This window comes from Nerophis ophidion, linkage group LG11 (genome assembly GCF_033978795.1).
Source record: "Nerophis ophidion isolate RoL-2023_Sa linkage group LG11, RoL_Noph_v1.0, whole genome shotgun sequence".
Classification (NCBI taxonomy): domain Eukaryota; kingdom Metazoa; phylum Chordata; class Actinopteri; order Syngnathiformes; family Syngnathidae; genus Nerophis; species Nerophis ophidion.
The window spans coordinates 18,730,919-18,757,629 of NC_084621.1; the positions used below are offsets into that span (position 1 = coordinate 18,730,919).

General features: G+C 35.7%; 1 protein-coding gene across 2 annotated transcripts in view; it reads left to right on the forward strand.

Moving 5' to 3' along the window:
* Positions 1–16,216: 16,216 nt before the first annotated feature.
* The window catches only part of LOC133561739 (CCR4-NOT transcription complex subunit 3-like), a 34,374-nt gene continuing 23,879 nt past the window's right edge, over positions 16,217–26,711 (forward strand). Inside the window, exons 1-2 of one of the 2 annotated variants that reach the window (XM_061915243.1) lie at positions 16,217–16,382; positions 20,554–20,623. In XM_061915243.1, the coding sequence (XP_061771227.1) occupies positions 20,599–20,623 (25 nt within the window). In that variant the 5' untranslated portion in view covers positions 16,217–16,382; positions 20,554–20,598. The remainder of the gene's footprint in view (positions 16,383–20,553; positions 20,624–26,711) is intronic. The other variant, XM_061915241.1, reaches the window with a different exon arrangement.

Sequence of the window (26,711 nt, forward strand, 5' to 3'; positions counted from 1 at the left end):
AAGGTGCCTTGCATCAGGTCCTGCTTCCTCTGTAGATCTCGGGTCAAGACAAGATCTTCCTGTGAATTACAATAGATCAGGGATGTCCAAAGTGCGGCCTGAAGGGAATTTCTTAACGGCTCTACGGCACATTCTAAAAATATGATTTAAAAAAATACAAAACATAAACAGTGGCATAAAAGAGGTGAAATTTAACAAGAAAATGTTGCAATGTTGACTCTAATAACACAAAGCTGCCATGCAGACTGTTTCTTAAAAAAATAAAAATAATAATGAATCAAAATCAATGTCATTATGAATTATTGACCTATTCAAGGCTCCAATTACGTCACATTAAATATTCCACTTTGAGATATTCTTTGTGTAAAATGTTGCATATTTAGTGTTTTCCACACGTTTTTGTTTTAAAACGAACAAGCAAAAAACATAAACAACAATAAAACTTATATTTGACGGATAGATCTGAAATTGATCTCGAGATTATTGTGTTAAAAGTAAACAAAATAATTATAATTTATTTTTTAACACTTTAATGAGTATGACCGTTTTGGATCCCCAATAATTTTAGTATGTTTTTTTTTTAAGTGTCATTGCTCAAAAAATAATAATGTATTAAAATCAATGTTGTTCTGACTTATTGACCTTTTTAAAGCTACACTTATTATATAATCTAAAATATTCCACTTAAAAATGTTATTGGGTGAAAATATTGCATATTTTGTGTTTTTTCAATAAAAAAATGGTTTTCTTTGACAAAAAGATCATACAACTTATTTTTTTTAAAATGTTATATTGACAGATAGACCTACTGTTGATCTGGAGATTTAAGCCTATAATAATAATGATACTGAATAATGACACATTTTTATTTTTTTTGGGACCAAAACCCTTTGTTTTCCCTGGGATCAAGCCTGAGTGGAGGCCTAAATGTATATTGGTTTTTAAAATAAAATATATCAAAATGGCCCCAGCTTGCTTTGATTTTTCAGTGTGCGGCCTTCAGTGGAAAAAGTTTGGACACCCCTGCAATAGATCAAAGAAACCGACACCTTCATGTCACTTCCCATCACAGTGGAGTTTTACAAGCCTTTTGCTTGGTAAGATCAAAGACAGCTTTTGTCTCCTCGCCGGGAACTCATGGAAACACAAAGTTTTGCGATAACTTAGATGCAATTACTCTGACAGGAGGAGTAGAAGAAAGCGAGAGCTAGAGAACAAAGAAGTCTTCAAGATGTTTATATCGGCTTTAGGAAATGTGAGAAGGAGGAGGAGAGGTTTGGGCCGCAATGTAGCATCCTGGTACTTGGAGGAAGAAGAGCAAAACACACTTCATCTGATAGTGATATCAGCAAAACTACGATGAAACATGGAAAATGCAATTCATTCAACAATAATCATTTGGAGAGTAACCTTTTGACCAAAAGCCTTATACCGTACATTAAGCCGCAACTTTTTTCCTACACTTTGAACTGTGCAGCTTGTAAGATGGTGCTGGTGACTTACTAAAAGAAATAGTTTGAAAAAGACTGAGAATATGTTTCATTGTCTGTGCTTTGGCACCATCTTTCGGACAAGCTTGCTCACGGCAGGTGCTGCAGTGTCCTTCCGTTTACCCGTAGTGCTTTCCATTGGTAGTGGAGTGCCGTTCTGCGTTCCTACTATTCATTCATTCATCACTCCCAGCAACGTGTGTACGTTTTACAATAAAACTAAAACAATTCTGCCAGGTGTGACGCCTGCGTCTTCATGCATGTTTTTTCGTGCTATCGCAATGTCATTAGCATTAGCCAATATGCTAACACGGTTAGAATGATTAACTTGCAATGGCGGTTTGTTTGCCTGGTTTCAGTTTCACAAATCCTTCAGTAAACTCACCAAAACGTCAGCCTGGTGTTATTGAGTCTGTTTAGTTTCTAGTGGGTCCATGACCATGACTGCTGTTTTGTTTGACCGTCCGTTTTACTGCCGTGTTCCAGACATCGTTTGGGAACGATTAAGGTGTGTAAATAAACATTTGCAAAATATTTCTGTGTAAATAACTCATTTCACAATGTATACAGTATATCTGTGGCTTAAAGGCCTACTCAAACCCACTACTACCGATCACGCAGTCTGATATTTTATATATCAATGATGAAATATTTACATTGCGACACATGCCAATGCGGCCTTTTTAGTTTACTGAATTAAAAATTTTAAATTTCCCGCGGAGTTTCTTGTTGAAAAGGTCGCGGAATGATGACGCCTGTTTGTGACGTCTCGGGTTGTAGCGGACATTTTAGCCCAGCACCACCTACGGCTAAAAGTCGTCTCTTTTCATCGCATAATTACACAGTTATTTGGACATCTGTGTTGCTGAATCTTTTGCAATTTGTATTATTAATAATATAAACTATAAAAAATAATGCTGTTGGTGGAAAGCGGTGGATTGCAGCTGCCTTTAGCACCGTAACACAGCCGGTGTTTCTTTGTTTTTTGTGAAGCTTTAACACAGGGCAGTCAAGCGAACATGTTTCTCTACGTCAACCAGCAAATTTTTTGATGGGAAAATTGTGATATTAAGTCGGCTCTTACTGGAGACTTGAGTGGATTATGCGAGCTCCTCCTGTAGCTGTCAAAAAGGCAGCTGTGATCTTGGCTCCTCTCAGAGACACTGGCGTTCACCGCAGCCCTCCGACTTTCAGGTATAACTTTATAATCTCACTAAAACACTATTAACACGATAAGCAGATAAGGAATTTTCCAGAATTATCCTAGTAAATGTGTCTAATAACATCTGAATCGGCTTTCTTTTTTTAGTGCTTCACTCTAACTTTCCTCATTCACAAATCTTTCATCCTCGCTCAAATTAATAGGGAACTTGTCGCTTTCTCGGTCCGAATTGCACTTGCTGCTGGTGGTTATGATTATAAACAATATGAGGATTTGAGGAGCCCTACAACCCGTGACGTCACGCACACATCGTCTGCTACTTCCGGTACAGGCAAAGCTTTTTTATTAGCGACCAAAAGTTGCCAACTTTATCGTCAATGTTCTCTACTAAATCCTTTTAGCAAAAATATGGCAATATCGCGAAATGATCAAGTATGACACATAGAATGGACCTGCTATCCCCGTTTGAAAAAGAAAATCTAATTTCAGTAGGCCTTTAAAGTCTGGCGCAACTATTATATGGCAAAATATTTGTTTTCCCCTCAAACTTAGTAGGTGCAGCTGATACACAGGTGCGCTTTCTAGTCTAGGAAAATACGGTACGATATAAACTAGGGATGTACGAACATCGGAGCAAAGTTTGTCCCATACTTGGAGAAGGTGGGGTTTAGGGTGTAGGAAGAATGGAGTGGAGACATCCCCAGCAAGACCCAGCCTATTTCAGCTGCATTCGGGCGGACAAGTCGCCACCTCATCGCAGGGCCAACACAGATAGACAGACAACATTCACACTCACATTCACACACTAGGGACAATTTAGTGTTGCCAATCAACCTATCCCCAGGTGCATGTCTTTGGAAGTGGGAGGAAGCCGGAGTACCCGGAAAGAACCCACGCAGTCACGGGGAGAACATGCAAACTCCACACAGAAAGATCCCAAGCCTGGGATTGAACCCAGAACTGCTCAGGACCTTCGTATTGTGAGGCAGACACACTAACCCCTCTATCACCGTGCTGCCCATATATATATATATACATATATATATATGTATATATATATATATACAGTATATATATATATATATTTATATATTTATTTATTTACATATATTTTTATATATATAAATAAGTGGTGTGGGAAAAAATCGATTCGGATACGAATCGCGATTCTCACGTTGTTAGATTCAGAATTGATTCTCATTTTTACAAAATCGATTTTCTTTTTTTTTTTTTAATCAATCCAACAAAACAGCAATACCATAACAATGCAATCCAATTCCAAAACCACACCTGACCCAGCAACACTCAGAACTGCAATAAAAAGAACAATTGAGAGAAGACACAAACACGACACAGAACAAACCAAGAGTAGTGAAACCCATCCATCCATCCATTTTCTACCGCTTATTCCCTTTCGGGGTCGCGGGGGGCGCTGGCGCCTATCTCAGCTACAATTGGGCGGAAGGCGGGGTACACCCTGGACAAGTTGCCATCTCATCACAGGGCCAACACAAATAGACAGACAACATTCACACTCACATTCACACACTAGGGCCAATTTATTGTTGCCAATCAACCTATCCCCAGGTGCATGTCTTTGGAAGTGGGAGGAAGCCGGAGTACCCGGAGGGAACCCACGCATTCACGGGGAGAACATGCAAACTCCACACAGAAAGATCCCGAGCCTGGATTTGAACCCAGGACTCCCACCGTGAAGCCCAAGTAGTGAAACAAAAAAGAATATTATCAACAACAGTATCAATATTAATTATAATTTCAGCATAGCAGTGATTAAAAATCCGTCATTGACATTATCATTAGACATTTATAAAAATGTAAAAAAAGAAACAATAGTGTCACAGTGGCTTACACATGCATCGCATCTCATTAGCTTGACAACACACTGTGTCCAATGTTTTCACAAAGATAAAATAAGTCATATTTTTGGTACGTTTAATAGTTAAAACAAATTTACATTATTGCAATCAGTTGATAAAACATTGTCCTTTACAATTATAAAGGCTTTTTAGAAAAAATCTACTACTCTGCTTGCATGTCAGCAGACTGGGGTAGATCCTGCTGAAATCCTATGTATTGAATGAATACAGAATCGTTTTGAATCGGAAAAATATTGTTTTTGAATCGAGAATCGCGTTGAATCGAAAAAATCGATTTATAATCGAATCGCGACCCCAAGAATCGATATTAAATCGAATCATGGGACACACAAAGATTCGCAGCCCTAATATATATATTTATAAACATATATATGTATACATATATATATATATATATATATATATATATATATTGTATATATTTACATACATGTATATGTGTCTGTATATATATATATACACACATATATACATATATATGAATGTACGTGTGTGTGTGTATATATGTGTATATATACCTGTTTATATGTATATATATGTGTGTATATGTAATGTATATATATTATATATATATATACATATATATATATATATATATATATTTCATGTATGTATATGTGTGTGTGCACATAATGTAATGGATAAGTAATTATTAGAATTGGATATTAACAGTGTGTGAAACTGTGACTCTTACCTTGTGATGATCTTCTAAAAGTTTTGTCATCAATCAGAAATATCTAGCAGCTTAAATGGATAAGTGTGGAGAGAGTGGTTTGCATTTTTCTTCTCATGCACTCTAATGGATTTAAATGGGTGTACATTAAAATGGTTTATGTTTGGATGTTTTTTATAACATACACAATGTTCAGTGAGTGGATTTTGCTATGTGTGACCATGTGTTTGGACTTTTATCTTAGTTGCATTTTATAAATATATGTTGTTGTTTTTATGCACCATGACTAGGGAAGGTTGTTTGGATTGTGTCACTTAAGTAAATGCTGTGATATTTTTGAAAGATCATTGATGTAATTTACTCACATTGTCCACAAGATGTCAGCAAATATGCAGCATTCAGACACTGCCTGGGATTTGAAATTAAATTGAAAGTACTCCACGGTGTGGTCCTTTGTTGTACTCATGATGTTTCGGGGGCCAAATTGAAAAGGCTGGGCCATAGTTTGGACACCCCTGGTTTGGTGTAAAATTAAAAAAAACATTTGGACTGTGGGCGTTACACAAAGTAGAGATAAATATACACACGTAATCCCTTAAAAAGGTTAAGATGTCACAGTAGTACAAAGCCCAAAAGCAGTGAAGTTGTCACCTACTAAATGGTAAATAAAAAGAAAATTCAATGATTTGCAAATCCTTTTCAACTTATATTCAATTGAATAGACTGCAAAGACTAGATATTTCATGTTCACACTGACAAACTTTCTTATTTTTTTGCAAATATGAGCTCATTTGGAATTGGCTGCCTGCAACATGTTCCAAAAAAGCTGGCACCAGTGGCAAAAAAGGGAATGCTCATCAAAGACTTACTTGGAAAATCCCACAGGTGAGCAGGCCAATTGGAACAGGTGGGTGCCATGATTGGCTATAAAAGCAGCTTCCATGAAGTTCACAAACAAGGACGGGGCGAGGGTCACCACTTTGTCAACAAATGCCTGAGCAAATTGTTTAAGAACAACTTTTCTCAAGCAGCTATTGCAAGGAATTTAGGGATTGCACCGTCTACGCTCTGTAATATCATCAAAACGTTCAAAGAATCTGGAGAAATCCCTGCACATAAGCGATGATATTATGGACTTTTGATCCCTGAGGCAGTACTGCATCAAAAAGCCACATCAGTGTGTAAAGGATATCACCACATGGGCTCAGGAAAACTTCAGAAAACCACTGTCAGTAACTACATTTGGTCGCTGCATCTGTAAGTGCAAGTTAAAACTCTACTATGCAAAGCCAAAGCCACTTATCAACAACACCCAGAAACGCCGCCGGCTTCGCTGGGCCCGAGCTCATCTAAGATGGACTTATGCAAAGTGGAAAAGTGTTCTGTGGTCTGATGAGTCCACATTTGAAATTGTTTTTGGAAACTGTGGATGTCGTGTCCTCCAGACAAAAGAGGAAAAGAATAATCTGGACTGTTCTAGGGTGAAAGTGTAAAAGGCAGCATGTGTGATGGTATGGGGGTGTATTAGTGGCCAAGGCATGGGTAACTTACACATCTGTGAAGGCACCATTAATGCTGAAATACAGTTTTTGGAGCAACATATGTTGTTATCATGGACGCCCCTGCTTATTTCAGCAAGACCATGCCAAGCCAGATGTTACAACAGCGTGGCTTCATATAAAAGAGTGTGGGTACTAGACTTGCCTGCCTGTAGTCCAGACATTGAAAATGTGTGAAGGCTAAAATATGAGAAGGGAGACTGCTGAACAACTTAAGCTGTACATCAAGCAAGAATGGGAAAGAATTCCACTTCAAAAATGTGTCTCCTCAGTTCCCAAACCTTTATTGAGTGTTGTTAAAAGGAAAGGCCATGTAACACACTGGTAAAAATGCCTTTTTTGCAATGTGTTGCTGCCATTACATTCCAACTTCATGATTATTTGCAAAAAAATAAGAAGGTTTGTCAGTGTGAACATGTAATATCTTATCTTTGCAGTCTATTCAAATGAATATACGTTGAAAAAGTATTCATACAGCTGTAAAGCTGCATTGGAAACATGTTTAAAAGTAACAGCATGCAGTCATAATATTACAAACAATGGGATTAAAATCTCTGAGGTCAACCACGAGAGACACGGATTAAAAACGTTGCAGGCAAACTGACTGGGGTCATGTGATTTTTCTGAGCCAATGGCTGCTTCTCCTCATCTTCCTTTTCTTCTTCTTTTGTTTAATGGCGGTTGGTAAGCAACCTTCTGGTTTGCATTTCCACACTGCAAAAACTGAAATTTAAGTAAGATGAAATATCTCAAATGAGGGTGATATTTACTTTTCTGTCTTATTTTCTTCTCACTAAGCAGATTTTATGTTCGAGTCTTTTACTTGTTTTAAGGGTCTTAAATGATGTCAGAAAGATATTAAACCTTGTTGCTGAGATGTGATGAGCTATATTGAGTGAAACATGCTTGAAAGTAGAATATAAAGAGTTGCAAAGCTGTGTCATCAACACTCACAAGTATAAAACTACTTTTTTAAAGTAATAATTTCTTATTTCAAGCATGAAAAAAAAAATCAGGAAGAAAACACTGACAAAACTGTCTGTAACTTCCAGTAGGAATGTCGTGGAAACATGAAGCAAAAACCACTACGTAGGGCTCGATTAGACCTATATTTTATTCACTGAGATCCCCCGGCTAAAATCAACAGGAAGTTTGCTATTCCCACTTCAATACAAAAGTTGGCTAAAAAAAATGTTGCATTTTTTCAAACATTATCTCCTCTGAGGCTGTTTGTTGTTTCGGCTTCAAATAAGCACAGAAGAGAGATTGAACCCTTCTGATTAAAAGTAAAAAAATAGTTTTTTAATTACTACCCCGGTTAGATTTCATGAGCCCGCAAAGAACCATTATGCAGCTGCTGTTGTCACAAAATGGCGGCTTTCTGCTCAGACAAAACTGTAGGACTGTCATTCACACATGAAACAAAAACCTCAATGTAGGTCTCACTGAGACCTATATTTCATACTCTGACCGCCCCCAACTAAAATCAACAGGAAGTTTGCTATTCCCACTTCAATACAACAACTGCATTACATTCACCATGCATTAGTCTCAAAATGGCGGCACCAAGGCGTCCTTATAAAATGCCCAAGCCACTTTACAACTGTTATTACTGAGACTGATGTATAACACATGTGTACACAACTTTTTCTCTGTGTAATAATCTATCCATCCATCTTCTACCGCTTATCTAGGCTAGGGTCGCGGGGGCAGCAGCCAAAGCAGTCCCGCCCATCGCTGCTTGCAGCTTTAATTTGACTTGTTTTGGAAAGTCTTGACAAGCCAAATGTTCTTGTTCTATTAGCAGATCATTTTGCTTAGTTCAGGTGTGTCCAAACTTTTTCACTGAGGGCCACACACTGAAAAATCAAAGCACGCGGGGGCCAAGTTCACATTTTTTCATTTTCAAAACCAATACTATATACACTTTTTTTTAAATTATTGTTGGGGCTCCCTCAAGTTAGGTCTTAAAGACCCAGAAGGGTTTCAGTCTTAAACAAGGTTCAAAACAATTCATATATTATTTTTTTCATAAAACCCTTGAATCGCTAATTCTACTTCATTATTTTTTTTACTTTTTACGAAGTTTTTGTCGAAACCCTATTTTTTGAAGCGATATACCAGTTTTTTCCCAAAAATATTTTCAAAGTGAAATATTTAATGTGAAGAAATTGGATCCCTGAATAGGTCAATAATTCATAGCAAAATTGATTTGAATTCATTTTTTATTTTTTTTTTGCAGACAGTTAATACATTCCACTAAAATCCTTGGGGATCCAAAAGTGCCCCACTCATAAAAAGGTCATGCTTTTTTGTAATTTTTATTTTATTTTTCATTCAACACTTAAATCTCTATATCAACTTCAGATAATATATATTGTAATTGGTTTAGTATATTTATAATAACAATCAATATGATAATTAGTATTAGTATATAATTTGTATGGAATTTTTTTTTTCTAAATTTGACATTCTTTTAATGTTTTTATGTTTTTTGTATTTATGTCCTTTTTGTCCTTAAATCAATAAATATTTTATAGCAACATTGATTTTTATTCATTATTATTTTTTGAGAAATTATTTAGAAAAGGGTGTTATTAGAGTCAACAATGCAACTTTTTCTCGTTGCATTTCACTAATTTGCTCTTTTATTGCACTTTTTAATGTTTAAAATATATAAATATATATATTTTAGTATTTTTAGAATGATGTGCTGTGGGCCAGTAAAACATTAGCTGCGGGGCGCAAATGGCCCCCGGGCCACACTTTGGACACCCCTGACTTAGTTCAAATAAAATACCCCTCATTTTTGTATTTTTTTTCCCCCGTTTTTGAAGATTGACTTTTTGCAGTGCACCACCTACTGAAATGGACTGTGGACCGAGGTGGAACCCTACTGTACTCTATTTTCTTTTATTTAACCCTGTCTTTTTAAAATATGTATATAATGCTTTGTAACTTAGTGTTCTGAATGGAAGCCTAAAATATCGTCCTCTACTAACCTAACCTTTTCTTTCTCTAACTTATTTCCCTTTCTCTATTTTATTTCCTACAATGTATTAAAACATGTCTTACACTTACAGCAGGGGTCACCAACCTTTTTGAAACCAAGAGCTACTTATTTGGTACTGATTAATGCAAAGGGCTACCAGTTTGATACACACTTAAATGAATTGCCAGAAATAGCCCATTTGTTTAATTTACCTTTAATAAATAAATATATATATATATACACATATATATATATATGAAAAAAAATGAGTATTTCTGTCTGTCATTCCGTCGTACATTTTTTTTCCTTTTACGGAAGGTTTTTTGTAAAGAATAAATGATGAAAAAAACACTTAATTGAACGGTTTAAAAGAGGAGAAAAACAGAAAAAAATTAAAATTAAATTTTGAAACATAGTTCATCTTCAATTTCGACTCTTTAAAATTCAAAATTCAACCGAAAAAAAGAAGACAAAAACTAGGAAATTCAAATCTTTTGGAAAAAATTTTAAAAATAATTTATGGGTCATCAGTAGTAATTTTTCCTGATTAAGATTAATTTTAGAATTTTGATGACATGTTTTAAATAGGTTAAAATCCAATCTGCATTTTGTTAGAATATACAACAAATTGGACCAAGCTATATTTCTAACAAAGACAAATCATTATTTCTTCTATATTTTCCAGAACAAAAATTTTAAAATAATTTCAAAAGACTTTGAAATAAGATTTAAGTTTGATTCTAAAGATGTTCTAGATTTTCCAGAATATATTTTTTGGAATTTTAATAATAACAAGTTTGAAGAAATATTTCATAAATATTCTTCGTCGAAAAAACAGAAGCTAAAATGAAAAATGTAATTAAAATGTATTATTCTTTACAAAAAAAAAGAAAATTTACTTGAACATTGATTTAAATTGTCAGGAAAGAAGAGGAAAGAATTTAAAAGGTAAAAAGGTATATGTGTTTAAAAAACCTAAAATGATTTTTAAGGTTGTATTTTTTTCTCTAAAATTGTCTTTCTGAAAGTTATAAGAAGCAAAGTAAAAAAAAAAAAATGAATTTATTCAAACAAGTGAAGACCAAGTCTTTAAAATATTTTCTTGGATTTTCAAATTCTATTTGAGTTTTGTCTCTCTTAGAATTAAAAATGTCGAGCAAAGCGAGACCAGCTTACTAGTAAATAAATAACATTTTAAAAATAGAGGCAGCTCACTGGTAAATGCTGCTATTTGAGCTATTTTTAGAACAGGCCAGCGGGCGACTCACCTGGTCCTTACGGGTTATCTGGTTCCCGCGGGCACCACGTTGGTGACCCCTGACTTAAAGTATATCTGATAGCAACAGTCACACAGCCTGTATTATGTTTCCTATCAATGTCAATGAACTATTTATTATTTCTAGTAATAATGTCTTCTTATTCCTCCTCTCATTACACCTACTCTCCTCTGGACTTTGTAATACTCTCTGCCTTTTGTTTCCTTATTTCAATTATATTGACACTTTTTATTGTCTTCTTACTGTGGTTCATCTCCATGTTTCCTTCTCTTTTTAGTGCTTGCTTGTTTTGCGTACCTATCTGATAACTCCTTCCCCACAACTCCTACATGAGCAGTCACCCAGAGGAATGTTACCACGGATCTCACTTTATTTATTCTGCAGATTGCCTGAACTATTTCATAAACTAACCAGATGAGGCCATTCCTGAAGGAATTGCGTGTGAATGCTCCAATGCTGAAGTTAAACTGAAATCTTGGATCTTTTTTTTTTTAGAATTGTTGAAGTAGAGCACACAATTCCCAAGCAGGCTGAATATTTTGAAGTTGGAACGGTTTGAATCAGAAGAAAAATGTGGGCGTTGTGGAACTTTGAAGAATGGCCTGATTTCCCGAAAATTGGGGAAAAGCGGGAATTATTTGGGAAAATGGTTCTGAATAAGTTCGGATGGTTGGTGTTGGAATTTTTCAAATCGGTGGAGAAATGTTGAAGTAGAATTGAGAAATGGTATTAAGGAATTCCTGGAATTTCTGTAATATTTCCAGTTCAAAGAACAACTTTGTTTTTTTTCCTGATTAGGAGGAATGTTTGGACGGCGGAACGGTTGAAGTGGGTTGTAAAATATGCGAGGAAGAGTCGCAAGAAAAAAGGGTGGAAATAGGGCTTTGGAAAAGCAGGAATTCTGGAAAATCCTGGAATTATTTTAACTTGGAAAAAGTGTACTTTGAATTCCCAGAATGGTTAAAAGTGGAATGGTTTGAATAGGTTGAAGAATGTGGGAATTTTGGAAGTTTGAAAAATGGCCAATTTATTTTGAATGGGAAAAATGTCCCGGAAAACCTGGAATTCTGGGAAATCTGGGAATTTTTGGAATTTGTCAAGGGAAAGCCTACAATTCCTGAATGAGCTGAACAGTTCGAAGTTGGAACGCTTAGAATCAGGTGAAAAATTTGGAAGGTCGAACGCACCAAAATCTGGAGAAGAATCATAATAATAATAATAATAAATAGAGGAATTTTGGTGTAGAAAACAATGTGTGTGATAATAACAAATAGATGAATTTTGGTGTAGAACACCATTTTTGTGATAATAATAAATAAATTAATTGTGGTGTAGAAAACCATGTGTGTGATTAAAAAAATGGTACATTTGGAGCTTTGCTCTGGGGCATTCACACAATGATAAGTTAAATACATTGATGAATATTGGTGTAGAAAACCATGTGTGTGATAGTAAAAAATAGATGACATTTGGTGTAGAAAACCATGTGTGTGATAATAATAAATAAAATAATTTTGATGTAGAAAACCATGTGTGATAAAAAGTTAAATTTTGGTGTAGAAAACCATATGTGTGATAATAATAAATTGTTGAATTTTGGTGTAGAAAACCGTGTGATAAAAGATACATTTTGGTGTAGAAAACTATTTGTTTGGCAATAATAAATAGATGAATTTTGGTGTAAAAAAACATCTGTGTGATAAAAATAAATTGCTGAATTTTGGTGTAGAAAACCAAATGTGTGATAATAATAAACACATGAAATTTGGTTTAGAAAACCATTAGTGTGATAATAATGAATAAATTACTTTTGGTGTAGAAAAAACGTGTGTGATGATAATTAACACATGAAATTTGGTTTAGAAAACCATTTGTGTGATAATAAACACATGAAATTCAGTTTAGAAAACCATTTGTTTGATGATAATAATAAATACATTAATTTTGGCGTGGATGACCATGTGTGTGATAATAAATAGATGAATTTTGGTGCAGAAACCCATGTGTCTGATAATAATAAATACATTAAGTTTGGTGTAAAAAAACATTTGTGTGATAATAATAAATAGATTAATTTTGGTGTAGAAAACCATTTGTGTGATAATAATAAATAGATGAATTTTGGTATAGAAAACCATATGTGTGTTAATAATAAACAGAGGAAGTTTGGTGTACAAAACCCAATGTGTGTGATAATAATAAATAGATGAATTTTGGTGTAGAAAACCATTAGTCTGATGATAATAAATAGATTAATTTTGGTGTAGAAAATCATTTGTGTGATAATAATAAATAGATGAATTTTGTTTTAGAAAACCATTTGTGTGATTATAAAAAAAATAGATAAATTTTGGTGTAGATAACCATTGGTGTGATGATAATAAATTGACAAATTTTGGTGTAGAAAACCATTTGTGTGATTATGAAAAAATAGATACATTTTGGTGTAGAAAACCATTGGTGTGATGGTAATAAATAGATGAATGTTGGTGTAGAAAACCATTTGTGTTATTATAGTAAACAGATGAAGTTTGGTATAGAAAACCCAATGTGTGATGATGATAAATAGATACATTTTGGTGTAAAAAACCAATTGTGTGATAATAATGAATAGATTAATTTTGGTTTAGAAAGCCATTTGTGTGATAATAAATAGATGCATTTTGGTGTAGAAAACCATATGTGTGATGATAATAATAAATAGATGAATTTTGGTTTAGAAAACCATTTGTGTGATTATAAAAATTAAAAAAAATTGGGTGTAGAAAACCCTTTGTGTGACAATAATAAATATATGAATTTTGGTGTAGAAAACCATTTGTGTGATAAAAAATAAATTGTTGAATTTTGGTGTAGAAAAGCATTTGTTTGATAATAATAAATAGATGAATTTTGGTGTAGAAAACCATTTGTGTGATAATTATAAACACATGAAATTGGGTTTAGAAAACCATTTGTGTGATAATAATAAATAGATGAATTTTGGTTTAGAAAACCATTTGTGTGATAATAATAAATAGATGAATTTTGGTGTAGAAGACCATGTGTGTGATAATAATAAACAGATGAAGTTTGGTGTACAAAACCCAATGTGTGTGATAATAATAAATAGATGAATTTTGGTGTAGAAAACCATTAGTCTGATGATAATAAATAGATTAATTTTGGTGTAGAAAATCATTTGTGTGATAATAATAAATAGATTAATTTTGTTTTAGAAAACCATTTGTGTGATTATTAAAAAAATAGATAACTTTTGGTGTAGATAACCATTGGTGTGATGATAATAAATTGACAAATTTTGGTGTAGAAAACCATTTGTGTGATTATGAAAAAATAGATACATTTTGGTGTAGAAAACCATTGGTGTGATGGTAATAAATAGATGAATGTTGGTGTAGAAAACCATTTGTGTTATTATAGTAAACAGATGAAGTTTGGTATAGAAAACCCAATGTGTGATAATGATAAATAGATACATTTTGGTGTAAAAAACCAATTGTGTGATAATAATGAATAGATTAATTTTGGTTTAGAAAGCCATTTGTGTGATAATAAATAGATGCATTTTGGTGTAGAAAACCATATGTGTGATGATAATAATAAATAGATGAATTTTGGTTTAGAAAACCATTTGTGTGATTATAAAAATAAAAAAAAATTGGGTGTAGAAAACCCTTTGTGTGACAATAATAAATATATGAATTTTGGTGTAGAAAACCATTTGTGTGATAAAAAATAAATTGTTGAATTTTGGTGTAGAAAAGCATTTGTTTGATAATAATAAATAGATGAATTTTGGTGTAGAAAACCATTTGTGTGATAATTATAAACACATGAAATTGGGTTTAGAAAACCATTTGTGTGATAATAATAAATAGATGAATATTTGGTTTAGAAAACCATTTGTGTGATAATAATAAATAGATGAATTTTGGTGTAGAAGACCATGTGTGTGATAATAATAAACAGATGAAGTTTGGTGTACAAAACCCAATGTGTGTGATAATAATAAATAGATGAATTTTGGTGTAGAAAACCATTAGTCTGATGATAATAAATAGATTAATTTTGGTGTAGAAAATCATTTGTGTGATAATAATAAATAGATTAATTTTGTTTTAGAAAACCATTTGTGTGATTATTAAAAAAATAGATAACTTTTGGTGTAGATAACCATTGGTGTGATGATAATAAATTGACAAATTTTGGTGTAGAAAACCATTTGTGTGATTATGAAAAAATAGATAAATTTTGGTGTAGAAAACCATTTGTGTGATAAAAAATAAATTGTTGAATTTTGGTGTAGAAAACCATTTGTTTGATAATAATAAATAGATGAATTTTGGTGTAGAAAACCATTTGTGTGATGATTATAAACACATGAAAATGGGTTTAGAAAACCATTAGTGTGATAATAATAAATAGATGAATTTTGGTGTAGAAGACCATGTGTGTGATAATAAAAAAAATTGATACATTTTTGTGTAGAAAGCCATTTGTGTGATAACAAAAAACACATGAAATTTGGTTTAAAAAAACCATTTGTGTGATAATAATAAATAGATGAATTTTGGCGTAGAAGACCATGTGTTTGATAATAAAAAAAATGGATACATTTTGGTGTAGAAAACCATTTGTGTGATAATAAATAGATGAATTTTGGTGTAGAAAACCATGTGTCTGATAATAATAAATATAGTAGATTAGAATAGATTAGATAGTAGTTTATCTATTCCGTCAGGAGAGTTCCTTCAGGAAAATTAAGTTTAGTGTAAAAAAAACATTTGTGTGATAGTAATAAATAGATTAATTTTAGTGTAGAAAACCAGTTTTGTGATAATAATAAATAGATACATTTTGGTGTAGAAAACCACATGTGTGATAATAATAAATAGATGAATTTTGGTTTACAAAGCCATTTGTGTGATGATAATAAATAGATGCATTTTGGTGTAGAAAACCATTTGTGTGACAACAATTAATAGGTGAAGTTTAGTGTAGAAAATATTTTGTGTAAAAATATTAAATAAATGAATTTTGTTGTAGAAAAGCCAATGTGTGGATGCTTTGGAGCGTTCACACAAATATGGCTGCTTCTCCTCCGGGCGGAAGTAAGTCGTTGACGGACACCCGCGTCGTCCAATCAGAGGCCGCGGTTTAGGTTTAGGGCGGGCTGCTAATGCGGAGGTGGGATGTTAGCTCGCGTCCATCTTCGGCTAAATTACACTGAGCGAGCTTGTCGAAAAGAAAGTACATTTGGAAGTAAAGAAGACACTGGACTAAGTCTAGCCGTGGTTGAAAAAAGGAAAACGAAAGCCCATATCGTAGGTAAATGTCGTGCAAAGATGTGAATGTTGCCTGTGGGTTCGACCCAGTTTCCATTTTTTTCCTCCAATTGCCTAGCCGAGCCTCCAGCTAGCATCTTTAGCCCGGCTAGCTAGCAGCTTACAGATAAATGTGTGCATTTCTCCAAACTCTGCGTGGAAGTGGGCATGCACGTCCCCTCCCGTGTGCAACCGTGCACCGGGCTGCCGGCAAAGCGAGTTAGTAGGCGGGGTGAAGGAGCTTCAGCTGCAGGCGAGTAGTGCTAACGTTAGCCGGTGAAGTGGTTAGCATCTGTGAAGCCCCCAGCCAATATCTGATCATCATAATAATAATAACTACAAAATTCTGAAATATTGATCTATCTGTGCCCTGGACCTCTGGCCGGGGGTGTCTTACTCATAAGATCAATCAATCAATCAAAGTTTATTTATATAGCCCTAAATCAAGAGTGTCTCAAAGGGCTGCACAAGTCACACTGACATCCTCAGCGAGTGCCGAGTGGGTATTTAGGTGTAACATAAGAGAGCCACAGAGCTAGCACAAAACAGTAGCATGTTTACACAGAAAATGCTAACACGTAGCATGTGTGCGTCTTCATGGTATCCTGAAATGATCCCAATTTAAAATAGCTCTATGAGTGGAAAGTACACCTTTCTGAGGGTATAACATACGTGGGGGTTCTTCTCGTAGTAGACAAAGTAGGCGTACCCATTCAATTGGCACATATTTTGTTTTGGTCGTGAATAGCGTCGCCATTTTAGCCTAAAATGATCCCAATTTAAAATACCCTCCACCTCCTCCCGTAGGCGGATAGTAGACCTTTCTGATGGTATAACATATGTGGGGGGTTCGTTGGCCGGTTCATCTCATAGTAAACAAACTGTCTTTTTTTTCCCCGTGAACAGCGTTGCCATGTTAACATAAAATATTCCCAATTTAGAATACAATCATTGGCTCAAAGCAGACCTTTCCGTCGGTATAACATATGTGGGGGTTCGTCGGCCGGTTCGTCTCGTAGTAGGCAAAATTTCTTTTTTTTGTTTGTGAACAGCATTGCCATGGTAACACAAAATTGTGTCAATTTAGAATACAATCATCGGCACTAAACAGACCTTTCCGATGATATAACACATGTGGGGGTACATTGGCCGGTTCGTCTTGTTTTAGACAAAGTAGGCGTACCCATTCAATTGGCCCATTTCTGGCACATATTTTGTTTTGATCGTGAATAGCGTCTACATGGTAACCTGAAATGATCCCTATTTAAAATACCCCCATAGGTGGAAAGTAGACCTTTCTGACAATATAATACATGTGGGGGTTCGTTGGCCACTTTGTCTCGTATTAGACAAAGTAAGCGTACCCATTCCATTGGCCCATGGCTGGCACATATTTTGTTTTGGTGGTGAATAGCGTCACCATTGTAGCCTGAAACGATCCCGATTAAAAATACCCCCATAGTTGGAAAGTAGACCTTTCTGACGGTATAACATATGTGGGGGTTCCTTGGCCGGTTTGTCTCGTAGTAGGCAAAATGTCTTCTTTTTTTTTGTTCGTGAACAGTATTGCCTTGGTAACACAAAATTTTGTCAATTTAGAATACAATCATCGGCTCAAAGCAGACCTTTCCGTCGGTATAACATATGTGGGGTTTCGTCGGCCGGTTCGTCTCGTAGTAGGCAAACATTTTTTATTTTTTTTTGTGAACAGCATTGCCATGGTAACACAAAATTGTGTCAATTTAGAATACAATCATCGGCACTAAACAGACCTTCCCGACGGTATAACACGTGGGGGTACGTTGGCCGGTTCGTCTCGTATTAGACAAAGTAGGCGTACCCATTCCATTGGCCCATTTCTGGCACATATTTTGTTTTGGTGGTGAATAGCGTCACCATTGTAGCCTGAAATGATCCCAATTAAAAATACCCCCATAGTTGGAAAGTAGACCTTTCTGACAATATAATACATGTGGGGGTTCGTTGGCCAGTTCGTCTCGTATTAGACAAAGTAAGCGTACCCATTCCATTGGCCCATTTCTGGCACATATTTTGTTTTGGTGGTGAATAGCGTCACCATTGTAGCCTGAAATGATCCCAATTAAAAATACCCCCATAGTTGGAAAGTAGACCTTTCTGACGGTATAACATATGTGGGGGTTCGTTGGCCGGTTCGTCTCGTAGTAAGCAAAATTTCTTTTTTTTTTGTTCGTGAACAGTATTGCCATGGTAACACAAAATTTTGTCAATTTAGAAGACAATCATCGGCGCAAAACAGACCTTGCCGACGGTATAACACATGTGGGGGTACGTTGGCCGGTTTGTCTCGTATTAGATGAAGTCAGCGTACCCATTCAATTGGCCCATTTCTGCAAAAAAATTGGCGGATGTTTTGTTTTAATCGTGAATAGCGAATAATAATAGTAACCCCAAATGCTCCCAATTTAAAATACCCCCATAAGTGGAAAGTAGACCTTTCTTGCTGTATAACATATGTGGGGGTTCATTGGCCGGTTCGTCTCGTATTAGACAAAGTAGGTGTACCCATTCAATTGGCCCATTTCTGGCACATAATTTTAGTTTGATCGTGAATAGCGTCGCCATGGTAACCCAAAATGATCCCAATTTAAAATACCCCCATAGGTGGAAAGCAGACCTTTCTGACGGTAAAACATATGCGGGGGTTCGTTGGCCGGTTCGTCTCGTAGTAGACAAAATGTCTTTTTTCTTCTTCTTCTTCTTGTGGACAGCGTTGCCATGGTAACAAAAAATGTTCTCAATTTAGAATACAATCATGGGTGTAAAACAGACCTTTCCGACGGTATAACACATGTGGGGGTACGTTGGCCAGTTTGTCTCGTATTAGACAAAGTGGCGTACCCATTCAATTGGTCCATTTCTGGCACATATTTTGTTTTGGTCGTGAATAGCGTCCCCATGGTAGCCTGAAATGATCCCAATTAAAAATACCCCCAGTAGGTGGAAAGCAGACCTTTCTGACGCTATAACATATGTGGGGGTTCGTTGGCCGGTTCGTCTCGTAGTAGGCAAAATATATATTTTTTTGTGTGTTCATGAACAGTATTGCCATGGTAACACAACATTTTGTCAATTTAGAATACAATCATCGGCGCAAAACAGACCTTGCCGACGGTATAACACGTGTGGGTGTACGTTGGCCGGTTCGTCTCGTATTAGACGAAGTCAGCGTACCCATTCAATTGGCCCATTTTTGCAAAAAAATTGGCGGATATTTTGTTTTAATCGTGAATAGCGAATAATAATGGTAACCCCAAATGCTCCCAATTTAAAATACCCCCATAGTTGGAAAGTAGACTTTTCTGACGGTATAACGTATGTGGGGGTTCTTTCCCCGGTTTGTCTCGTATTAGACAAAGTAGGTGTACCCATTCAATTGGCCCATTCCTGGCACATAATTTTGGTTTGACCTTGAATAGCGTCGCCATGGTAACCCAAAATGATCCCAATTTAAAATACCCCCATCAATGAAAACTAGACCTTTCTGACGGTTTAACATATGTGGTGGTTCGTTGGCCGGTTTGTCTCGTAGTAGGCAAAATGTCTTTTTCTTTTTGTTCGTGAACAGTATTGCCATGGTAGCACAAAATTTTGTCAGATTAGAATACAATCATCGGCACAAAACAGACCTTTCCGACGGTATAACACGTGGGGGTACGTTTGCCGGTTCGTCTCGTATTAGATGAAGTCAGCGTACCCATTCAATTGGCCCATTTCTGGCACATATTATGTTTTGGTCATGAATAGCGTCGCCATGGTAGCCTGAAATGATCCCCATTAAAAATACCCCCATAGGTGGAAAGCAGACCTTTCAGACGCTATAACATATGTGGGGGTACGTTGGCCGGTTCGTCTCGTATTAGACAAAAGGTGAGTTCCTTTTCAATTGGCCCATTTTTTTATTTTCCCGTGAATACCGTTGCCATGGTAACACAAAAATTTCCCAATTGAGATTTCCGCAATGGGCGCGAACGAGACCTTTTCCGGCGGTATAACGTGTGGGGATTTGTTGGCCGTTTCGTCTCTTAGTGGACGTAAGAGTTAAGGACAGAAGAAGTATAAAAATGAAGTTTAAGACTGTGGGCAGCGGATGTGCTCTCTTGCTGCTGACCTTGTGTTGTCTTTCCCCTTCTCAGCTCACGCGGTGACAGACGGAATGTGGACATCGTCGTAGTCAGACCATGGCTGACAAGAGGAAACTACAAGGTAAGAAGTGTTTCCATTCGCAGTCTGCTAGAACATCCATGTTGTGTTATAGAGCTGCAACGGACTATTTTATTGGGCAGTCGACTAATCGGATTATAAAGTGCTGTAATTCATTCACCGTTTTTTTAATCAATCAAAACATACAGTGTTGGTCAAAAAGGTACGTACACTTGTAAAGACCATCATGTCATGGCTGTCTTGGCTTTCTACAACTCTTATTTTTTCGTGATGTAGTGATTGGAGCACATACTTGTTGCTCATGAAAAACATTCATGAAGTGTGCTTCTTCTATGAATTTATTATGGCTCTACTGTAAATGTGAGCAATCAAAAGTATACATACAGCCATGTTAATATTTGCTTACATGCAATAAGGCGCTTTTGGTAGCCATCCGCAAGCTTCTGCTTGAATTTTTGACAAAATTGGTGCAGTTCAGCTAAATGTGTTGCTTTTCTGACACAGACTTGTTTCTTCAGCATTGTCCACACGTTTAAGTCAGGACTTTGGGAAGGCCATTCTAAAACCTTTATTCTATCCTGATTTAGCCATTCCTTTACCACCTTTGAGGTGTGTTTGGGGTCATTGTCCTGTTGGAACACCCAACTGCGCCCAAGACCCAACCTCCAGGCTGATGATTTGAGCTTGTCCTGAAGAATTTGGAGCTAATCCTCCTTTTTCATTGTCCCATGTAAAGCAGCAGTTCCATTGGCAGCAAAACAGGCCCAGAGCATAATACTACCACCACCATGCTTGACGGTAGTAGTGGTGTTCCTGGGATTATAGGCCTCACCTTTTCTCCTCCAAACATATTGCTCAGATCTCCGCAGCAAAGTCTTTGTAGTTAGTATGCCATGATTCAAGCCAAACGCTGCTAGTGCGCGTGCACCTGACTTCTTGTGGCCCAAAATGACGGTTTTTCTGTAATTAAATAATTAAACGGTATTACTCACCGTCGGGAATTATCACAGATTATCATTATACCGTTTACCTTAACGCCCCCCGTACATTAACAAGTAAAATGTCGAGAGCGGTCATGGCATGTTCTTGCCGCAAATGTTGATCAATTTTTTGGGCATTACGGCGAATGACGAGGGCGGTCGCGGCAGTTGCCATAGTTGTTATAGTAAACAACCAAACAATTATGGATGTTCTTATAGTGCAAGCACGACTTGGAAGGAGGAAGGGGAGGGGTTTAGTAGCAAGTGGGGAGAATGAGGAACACAACAAATAAGCGTTTTTTTTTGTTAATTTTAACTTGAAATAAATTATATTGATATAACGATGTTTTCTGAAATTATATCTTCTTTGAAAATATATAAATATAACTTACAAAATCGATATATCGCCCAGGCCTACGCGTGATTGGAACTGAAATGCTTGAATTTCCCGGGTGAGTCGAGTGTGTGGATGGTGGAACGGTTCAAATCGGATTAAAATGTTGGGATATGTAGTAGATTGTATATTTCCCATTCATTGTCAATGGGGAGAACATTCTGGGAAAACCAGGAATTTGGGGAAAGGAAAAACATGTTTTGCGTTCGATATATCGGAACAGTGGTGGCTGGAAGGTCGGAATCGGGTTTAAAAATGGCTCAAAAATTTCAGAATTTAGGGCATCATCGGATTATAAAGTGTATGGGAATTTCAGAAAAACAGGAAATTTGTGAACATTTTGATATTCACACAATTGTCCCGGTTGATATGAATGGGTTGCTGTTGGAATTTTTGGAATTGGTTGGAAAATGTTGATGTAGTAACAGTTTGAATTGAAATTTTTGGAAAACCGGGAATTTTTACCAAAAACAAATAGGAGCATTTGTTGTCCCGACTAAGAGGAATGTTTTGTAGGTGGAATGGTCCACAAGGTTTGAAAAATGTGGACTGTGACAACTTTCCAGGAAGAGGTGAAAATAAGGCTTTGGAAAACCGGGAATTCCTGATTAGTTTTTTTAATGGAAAAATGGTAGTCTGATTGTCAGAAGTGAGAGGAGTGTGCGGATGGTGGAACGGTTCAGATCAGGTGAGAAATCTGGCAATTGTGCAAGTTTGAAAATTGGCCCATCCATTTTCAAATGGCACAATGTCCTGGAAAACCGGAAATTCTGGGTAAACGGGGGATTTTTTTTCAAAATTATTTTGTGGCCGAAAAGATACTCGGGTGATTCTTTTGGTGAACAAAATATGCTGCTCATTGGGCCGTTACAAACATTAAAATAACTAACAATCTTTTGTCTATTGACAAGCAAGGACAGGCAAACTAAACAAAGTATAAAACACCAGAAGTATCTTGCTGAAGAAGAAACAAGCACTTTGTGATGGTGTGTTGAACAGCTGCACACTGCTTTATTATTGATTAACTCCTGTCATTTCTGCAACCGAGGCTTGTTTGTACCGGTATCAAAATGCATTTTGATACTCTACAAAATAAAGGTCACCCCAAAAAAGTCATTATATATTTTACTTTAACAACAAAAAATATTTAAAAAATAATTTTGATACTTTAAATGTATGTTTGTTAATGTTCTCCAAGAACAATTTATGCGTGAAATAAGATGTTGAACATACTAGACATCAAGTCTTTTAGTAGTAAGTAAACAAAGAAAAACTCCTAATTAGTCTGCTGATGTATGCAGTAACATATTGTGTCATTTATACACCTATTGTCAACATCATGATGGATTATTAATCTGCTTGTTCATTAAATGGTAATGTCTCCTTACTTTTTGTTTCAACATGTTTGAGCTACCATCCTGCTTAAATGTAATCAGCACTTGCACTTTGGTAGTACTACAAATGTGGGTATGGATCCTTTACCGAGTAGTTACAGTCCTCTGGTGTCCAGGGACCTCCTTCTGACTTTTAACGATGACAAAAGGTTTTTTGTTTATGAAAAAGATCAATGTAATTGTTGTAGCACTGAATATTTATGACTCTTGTACTTGGTATCACTACTGTCGATATAGTGCAACTTTGACTTACAAGATTAATGGTTTCTAGAACAGTATTAATACATGGAAAAGTTTGTACAGTGAAGTAGAGTTCACTGTAAGGCCTTTGTCCACCAAACGTTTGGTTGCTGGAACCTCTGGTTCCTAGATCTAAGGGGTTCCTGTGGAAGTGTGGTTTTGTGTTTCCACTGCATTTCACACTTCAGGTAGTTTATACAAATCAGGCTGATGACGCATGGAGCTGTGAGGTACTACATTTCTATACTGATACCATGTAAGCAATACCTAAATAATATTTGGTTATTTCAGTAAAAAATACATTTAAATCCGAGCATTCTTATACAACACAATATGATTTTTAAAAATACTAATAAAGTGTACCGAATTATTCATAAAAAGTCAAGCTTTTGTCCAAAATGAAAGTCATCCTCTCAGGAAATGATGAATTAATGAGAGTCAGGTGGTTCCTTTATGTCCATTTGATCTGTAAATAACAATCTATACATACATGTCAGTGTTTATCTGGAAATAAAAATATATAAATGTCAGTGTTTTTCTAATAATAACAATATATAAATAAAAAAGGTCAGTGTTTATCTGTAAATATATCAAAAAATGTCAGTATATTTCTGTAAATAATATATAAAAAAAAGTTCTGTGTGTATCTATAAATAATATCCAAATATAAATGGTCAGGGTTTATCTGTAATTAATATAGAAATACTACATTTCAGTGTTTATCTGTAAATAACAATATATAAATAATAAATGTCAGTGTATCTGTAAATAATATATAAGTAATAAAGGTCAGTGTGTATCTGTAAATAACTGTATATAAGTAATAAATCTCAATGTTTATCTGTAAATAACAACAAATAAATAATACACATCAGTGTTTTCATGTCAATAACATGTCAGGGTTTATTTGTAAATAATATATAAATGTCAGTTTGTATATTTAATGTAACATATGTAATAATTACATATTGTATATACCAGACCTGGGCGAATTAAGCACATTTGTCCCGTTAAGCTTTTCGATCTGGCCCGCCGGACATTCCCAAATAATTGTTTTAGAACTTTAAGATGGAATGTGTAGCTGCCACTAGGGCTGGGCGATATATCAATATATTAGAGTATATGTTCTCACGCAGTAGCTTTTAGCTGCCGGAATTACACTACAAGCTCTTCCCACTCCTTCTTGTGTCTCCTTCTCACAGACAGCGAACACACATTCTTACACACGTCACATACTGTCACCTCATACGTCACATACGTACACGCCCTCGCTCAGCAGAGAGGTAGCAGCATAGCTAATATTAGCTGTGATTCCAGTGGGGTGTTGCGAGGGATAATACGAGAGAAAGAAGGTGCGTATATGGTAACAAATGAAGGAAGAATTGATTCCCAAGAAAAACAGCACGGGGTCCATCATCTGGCGGTCGTTCGGCTTCAAGCGGGAAGATGTCGAATAGACAACTTTAATTTGTCAAGTGTGGGGCACAAGCGTTTCTACCAAAAGTAGCATTACTGCTAATATGTAGCATCGTTTGAAAAGTCACCTGCTAATAACTTTAATAAAGACAGTTTTGGTGAATTGACTTAGTTGTGATTTCCCTCTCTGCATGAAAGTTTAAAATTAGCATACATTAATGCAATATGAACAAGAATGTTTTGATGTTGACACATAGAATCATCATACTGCTGTGATTATACTGTATGTATCAAGTGTTATTTCAAGGCTAAGGCAAAATACCGAGATATATATCGTATATCGCGATATTAAAAAAAGGCCATATCCCCCAGCCCTAGCTGCCACTATGATGTGCACTCATCTTTTCTAATGACTAAGTCTTGAACTATACTAAGTATTTCAATGGTTGAAATCTGCAATTCAATTTTGCATTACTTACTATGGTTATCTAATTAGTTACTATGGTAATGCAAGTCACAGCAGCTCAGACGAGGTACCAAGCAGTGTGGGTGGGGAGCGTTTCCACAGAGTGTTTCCACAACCTGAAATGCAGGTGTAAGGGAGATTTTTACAACAGAGTTCTAAATCTTAGTGATGGATCAGATTGTAGGTGGGTTTATTTTTTACCCTTCGCATTCATATTTTGCATTATATCCATTGCTTTTGTCCTCTCCAAGGTTCTCATAATCATCATTGTCACCGACGTCCCACTGGGTGTGAGTTTTCCTTGCCCTTATGTGGGCCTACCGAGAATGTCGTAGTGGTTTGTGTTGTGGTTTGTGCAGCCCTTTCACACACTAGTGATTTAGGGCTATATAAGTAAACATTGATTGATTGATTGATATTTCGCTGCGTTTGTTGCATTTTTGTTGCGTTTCGCTTAATTGTAAAATATGTGGATGGAGAGGGGGTGTGACGTTCATATGTTGTCAATATTCAGTGTTTTATCCTTCATAGTTGATATTGTAACATTTTTTATTTACATGTACATTCTGGGTGTCTCATTCAGTAAAAAAAAAATTAAAAAAATTCCATTCCCTTTTTTTGAAGGTGTTCTGTTATAACATTTTTAGCTTTCATTATTGTGAGGTTTTGTATTAGTGTTCCTAAAAATAGATATACTGGCCCCCAGTCACATTTGTTTCCATTAAATTTGGCTCCCAACTCAAAATATTTGCCCAGGCCTGGTATATACTGATATATTATATTATTATATCTTATTATATTTTTATATAATATACACAATATATAACATTTACCATGTACAATATTACAGTATGTGTAACAGCTGCAGCGTAAAATAAAGAGTAGATCCAGCAGAAAGGAAATAGATTTTATAAACAAAGAGAGGTAGCTAACATGTCAGGTAATAGACAGATATCATCTAATGCTGTATGGCCAGTGATTATACAGCTGGATGAAGGAGTTCTTCAATCAAATCCAAATCAATCGAATCAGCTTGTGGCGTAGACAAAATTCCCTCACAATTTATGATCGTCCATCTGTTGAGTATCTGTTGTCTTAAGAGCGGCTCGTTTGGTCAAACGTTAAAGAACGACCCCTGTTTCTGGCCTAAAAATAGTCAACTGAAACAAATATTGCCGACTTGTTGTTAATTTTCAAACGATAGACGTCTCCAGCGATTTTTGTGTAAAAATGTTGGAAG